This window comes from Rhagoletis pomonella, unplaced genomic scaffold (genome assembly GCF_013731165.1).
Source record: "Rhagoletis pomonella isolate Grant_MI unplaced genomic scaffold, Rhpom_1.0 Rhpom_scaffold_03144, whole genome shotgun sequence".
Lineage (NCBI taxonomy): Eukaryota > Metazoa > Arthropoda > Insecta > Diptera > Tephritidae > Rhagoletis > Rhagoletis pomonella.
The window spans coordinates 1-5,949 of record NW_023461697.1 but is presented as its reverse complement, the minus strand read 5'-3'; the positions used below and the strand labels follow the sequence as shown (position 1 = coordinate 5,949).

General features: G+C 36.2%; 2 protein-coding genes across 2 annotated transcripts in view; one reads left to right on the top strand and one right to left on the bottom strand.

The window, feature by feature from the left end:
- LOC118753987 (uncharacterized protein PB18E9.04c-like) overlaps positions 1–1,981 on the bottom strand; it is a 17,844-nt gene extending 15,863 nt beyond the window's left edge. Inside the window, 1 exon segment of the mRNA XM_036488858.1 lies at positions 1,792–1,981. The gene's annotated coding sequence lies outside the window, so the exon portion shown is untranslated.
- Positions 1,982–3,222: 1,241 nt separating this feature from the next.
- Positions 3,223–4,952, top strand: LOC118753988 (negative elongation factor B-like; the record flags this gene model as incomplete). The annotated part of the gene is given in 3 exon segments (XM_036488859.1): positions 3,223–3,529; positions 3,597–3,695; positions 3,753–4,952. Coding segments are annotated over 3 exon segments (1,422 nt in total), but the record flags the coding sequence as incomplete, so codon positions are not given.
- Positions 4,953–5,949: the final 997 nt, after the last annotated feature.

Genomic DNA, 5,949 nt, shown 5'->3' with positions numbered 1-5,949 from the left:
CATACAAACGTACATATATATAAATGTACAATATACATACCTACATATTGTATATGTATATTCGCAAATATGAAGGTACATAGCAATGAATTCGTCAAAAGCGTTTATATTTCTCATTAATTATGCCATCAACAGCTTTTGCGAACAATTTATTGTATTGATAAATGCTCTTACACGTTCCAATATTTTTTACATACTTTTCGCCACCTTTAATTTTAATATGCACAATCTATGTATTATAAAAAGTTTACGTGCGAGAAGAAAAAAGTGAATCGGGCGCGTTTTCGGTATCTAGCCAATAATGCTTGTTGCTGCATATGCAAATATATAAAACCACTGCCCACACCACTTCCAATTTTCGCGTTTTGTTTACGACATGCGCATTCGCTTTGCTTGACATTTGGTATTCTTTGAGCTCTTCGTTCCGTTATACCTCTCTTCTTTAATTTCAAACGCCGTTTACGCTTTTGTTTTAGTGTATTTTAGCTTTCCATTCTAGTCTTGTATTTTCGTTCTCTCCGCAATTGACTATGTTGATTTTTGTTTTGTCATTTACCCATTCATTTATCACTTCGTTGTATTCAACAGCTCGTGCCTGCAAAAACTGTACTTGCGATGCCACGACCGCCTATTGTCTGTCCACAACAACGAGAGACGAAAAAAAAAAACAAGAGCTTTGCGACAATATGCCTAGATCGTTTGTTGGGGTTGTCCAAAAGCATACATGTGTGTTTTTGTTGTATTCTATTGTTGTTGGCCTCGGTCAATTACGCACATATTAGCAAGTGGAACAGAGGAAGAAAAGCGACGAATTGTCAAGTATACACAAGGGCCGTTTTCACCAACTCTGGTTAACACTAATCGCCAGTTAAACATCGTTGCCGACGTTACCGATACAACATAATATTATTATTAATATTACATATAATTATTATTTATTACTATTATTAATATTACATGTAGAATTTTACATGGTAAGTGCTATGCGTTGGGTAACCGCTTACACGCGAAGCCCATTTAACAGATTCTTATGTGACAACTCTCATGCAACGCTAAGTTTGAATAACTGGGCTATTAACCGGGTATGGAGAAAACGGAAAAGGCCCTAAGGGCCGGCTGTTCAATATCTACTTGCCGGTTAAACATCACTATCGACGATTTCGACATCATGCATATAACATGGGGTACGTTCAGAAATGCATCAAGCCAAAGCATCAGTCCCTTTTACTTCTAAACTAGAAGGCCACAACCGCCTGGTGTAAACGGTCCTTCAACTAATCTCTTTCAATGAAGTTGGTCGGATGCCTACTTTCGTTCAACTTTTGATTCAACTAATCGCCTGTGAAAGTAGAATCACGTAAATTCCCTATAAGTGTTGTATTGACGTATATTGTAGTATTTAAAGGCTAAATAAATGTTTAGAGGACTTGAAACCACAACCAAATATTTTTTAACTGTGTGGAATTTCACAATACGGCTTTTTAGCTTGCGAATCCCTTTAATAGTGTTTTACCCGTTTAAAGTTTATGACATACAACAATGCGACAGTATACAACACCTTGTCAACTTCCTAAATAATTGTGACTAGAAATCTCAAAGAGGAAAATTGGAGCCGCCTATGCTATGGATTTTCTTATGCTGTGAAAAAAAGGGAAGAAGATACGTCCTTATGTACATACATATGTAAGTAAGATACATGTTTTTACATTTACATTTATTAATTTCAGCTAGTTATTTTCAAAAAAAAACTTACCCGAATATAGAAATGCGCATATGTATGTATGTAATTACTTTTTTCGGAACTAAAGTTCGTCTTTTGGAGTCATATTTTTCTTTTATCGTACGTGTAGATTTTCATTTAATTCACTGCACTTTTTAACAATGGGAAACTGTTTCAATTCTTAAAATTGAAAATTGGGATGCATAAATCCCACGAACAATTGATTCTGAAAACGAGCACAACCACTTCTTCTGGAATTCACTGCGAAATGAATTTCAAAACGGTTTTGTACAATTTACTTTTTCTTTCTGGTTGATTTTCATCGCTCCATTACCTTATTCACTCATTTGGTTGGATTTTCTTTTTTTTACGAACCTATCCTCTCAAGCAATTCTCTATTTATTACATATTACATATATATAGTACATATTTAATTTTCTATGACTTTGTTTTATAGGCGTTTTCGCGTCTTCTGACGTTACGTTTTGGACCCTATTTCGTTTCGTTAGTCTAGGTCAGTGATGGAAAAGCAGGCACATAGGGCCATTTTTGGCATTTTCATTCTTAGAGCACTTTTGCCAAAGAACGTAGATAACCAGAATGGACAACTCGTTATAATTGTAACGAAAGTGCAAAACAAGGGCGTGCCTTCTCTTTTGCTCTAGTGCGTTTTTTGATTGGATGAAAGGCTAACGGCCCGCCTCCACAGGCAAAAGTTTTTGCCTACCAACTGTCATTTTTATTGCCTGATAAAAATTTTATCAGCGGCAATATTTGTGCGTGGGCATTTTTTATCTTGATAAAAGCATTTATAAGATGGCAATTTTGCCGGATTTCATCAATTAAAAAGTTTAAAAAGTATGCTATTTCACACCCAAGCAAATAATAACACATATTTTAATAGAAAACTGTTCAATTTTTGCTTTTATATTGAAATATCGATAATGTTGTCTCCACGAAGCTATCGCGCAAATGAAAATGTAGCTGTCAATGTACCAAATTGCTCGCAATATTTATCAAGATAAAAGCTCTGATTATTATTGCTTGCCAAGAGCAATATGCGGTCTCCATGGGCAAAATTTTGCCTGATAACATTATCAAGATAAAAACTTTTGCCTGTGGAGACAGCAAGTAAGGCACGCCCCTGTTGCACACTTTCGTTACAATTATAACGAGTTGTCCCTTGTTGTTATCTGCGTTCTTTGACCCAAGTTTACGTGATCTACAAGTTACAAGCGTTTAACAGTTCATTATCATTTACGGTGTAATATTAATTATTATACACTGAACTATGAACTATGAACTATCTGTACTATTATCTATAATAATAGACAATAATTTGCAATGTTTTTACACTTTTGCAATTAGTTTCGGGCACTATTCCACATTCATGACTTGCGCCACTCTGCCATAGTACGATTGTTGCTCCCTTTCATACCACAGTAATTTTGTATACAACTCTGAATCAACAAAATGCATGCTCCTTCTCATTTTCAACCCTGATCAGATTTTACCCGAGGAGTACTCAAAAAGGTTTATTACTGTATATACTGTGCATTCAACTTTGATGAAATAAAGCGAAACGGAAGCAACATTAAATCATAACAAAAAAAAAAAGAAAAACGATTTGTTTTTTCTAAATACAAGTCCACGGTGAGAAATTAAATATATTCCAAACTAATAAAAATGTCCGTGCGACCGAAGTTTGCTGGTACTGGCCTAGAGGAAGTCAATATTCCAGGGCAAGCATATCTCCGAGAAGCGCTTACATCATGCACCGATCCTCTAAAGGCGATTGAAAGCTTTCAGGTTTGTGTTTCTACATATGTATTTGACACAAAATACTATCTCGAAAATAATGTTATTTGATTTGTAGCTGGAAAATGGTGTGCTTTTACCGTCTTTGCGGCCGATGTTGCCACTTTTGGATTTGCATGGTGTGCGGCGTCTGGATTTTCACACTTCGCTCATGGAGGTAAGCAAAACAGAATTTGGTTTCTTTTAGTGACTAGTGATATTTATAAATTCATAGGAGTTGCGGGAAAAGCTGATTGCACATATTAATGAGTTGGGGCAAAAGGATCCGCGTGAGCGTGACAAAAAATTGAAGGAATTGTTGGTAAAGAGTTTTCCCGTTGTCAGGGTTAAAGCGCTTCGACCAGTAGTAATGGCGATTTTACGAAATACCCAACATATTGATGACAAATATTTGCGAATTTTAGTACGCGATCGAGAACTCTATTCGGATACAGACACGGAAGTAAAAAGACAGATTTGGCGCGACAATCAATCTCTATTCGGTGACGAAGTTTCGCCACTTTTATCACAGTACATTCGTGAGAAAGAACATGTGCTATTCGATCATACAAATTTAAACAATCTTTTCTTTCACCCATCGCCAAAGGTGCGGCGACAGGGTGAAGTAGTGCAAAAGTTGGCGAATATGATAGGGCAGAGTGTGAAACTATACGACATGGTATTACAATTTTTACGCACCTTGTTCTTACGAACCCGCAACGTTCATTATTGTACTCTTCGTGCCGAGTTGTTGATGGCACTTCACGATTTGGAGGTTCAGGAAATAATTTCCGTGGATCCATGTCATAAATTTACTTGGTGCTTGGATGCTTGCATTCGTGAGAAGAATGTTGACATAAAAAGATCTCGCGAACTGCAAGGTTTTTTAGACAACATAAAACGTGGACAAGAGCAGGTTTTGGGCGATTTATCGATGACGTTATGCGACCCATATGCTATCAATTTTTTAGCCACGTCAGCAATTAAAATTTTACAACATTTAATTAATAACGAAGGACTGCCTCGCGATAATACCATTCTCATCTTATTGCTGCGTATGCTCGCCTTGGGATTGAGTGCGTGGGTAATGATTGATTCCCAAGATTTTAAGGAACCAAAACTTGACTGCCAGGTTGTTACAAAGTTTTTACCTGCGCTAATGTCACTTATGGTGGATGATCAATGTCGTAGTTTGCATTCGAAATTACCTCCAGACGAGCGTGAATCGGCACTTTGCACGATTGAGCACTCGGGGCCTGCACCAGATGCCGTTGAGGCGTATATTCAGGAGAGTTCTGTAGCCAGCATATTGGCGATGTATTACACTTTGCACACGGCACGCCTGAAAGATCGTGTTGGCGTACTGCGCGTTTTAGCAATATTGTCTGCTTGCAAGGATGACCGTGCCTACGAAGATCCATTCCTACATTCACTTGTAAGTCAACAATATGCTCACATATAATTTAATATTCACAATTATTTTCATGAACAATGTTTGCCATAATTATTTATCAAAATATAGTTCCTACCATAATATAAAACATATAAATCAAAGTTGCGCACACAATATGAATTTCCCAAAAATTCAAAAAAATATCAAAATTTCAGAATTTTTAGAAAATTTTCGAGTATGCGGTTTTGAAGCCCAAAATGCAAGTTTTCGGTCGCTAATAATTACCGTTGATTTTTTAGAACTTTTATGTGAAGGTCGTTTTTTTTCATATAACGCTTGATCAAAACTTATTTTTATTTGGTTTAGAATATAGAATGGCTATATTTTCATATATAATTAATGACAATAATTGGTAATATCGTCGTTTAAATTAAAAAAAAAAATTCCCAAAAATTCAAAAAAATATCAAAATTTGTATTCAGAATTTCTAGAAAATTTTCGAGTATGCAGTTTTTGTAGCTCAAAATGCGCAAGTTTGGGGTCGCTAAAAATTACCGTTGACCTTTAGAACTTTTATGTGAAGGGTGTTGTGCGTTTTTTCCATATAACGCTTGATCAAAACTTATTTGATTTATTTGGTTGATATTATAGAATGAACTATATTTTCGAACATCGTCGTATGAAGTAAAAAACCGCGTATCAACAACATTTAAAACCGCGACGAATGGATAAGGATTGAGCCAAGAGCTTGTGTGAGCAAATCCAATTTTTGGCAGCAAACGTCAGTTACGCGGCTTTGCGGAATGACGATATGCGGTTTTGCACTTTAAACGACAATATTCACCCTCATTGCGAGAGTCGTGTCGAATGCAAGTCGTTTTTCGAGAGCCGAATGGTATAGAAAGTTTCACGGTAAAACTTTGCAGAACTGTATACTTTTCGACGATTTTCGACGTTTACTTATTTCACCACCACAGTAGACAATAGTTGCGTTTTTTTACTCATTTCCAGTAAAATCCAGTAAAAGTTTTTACGAATT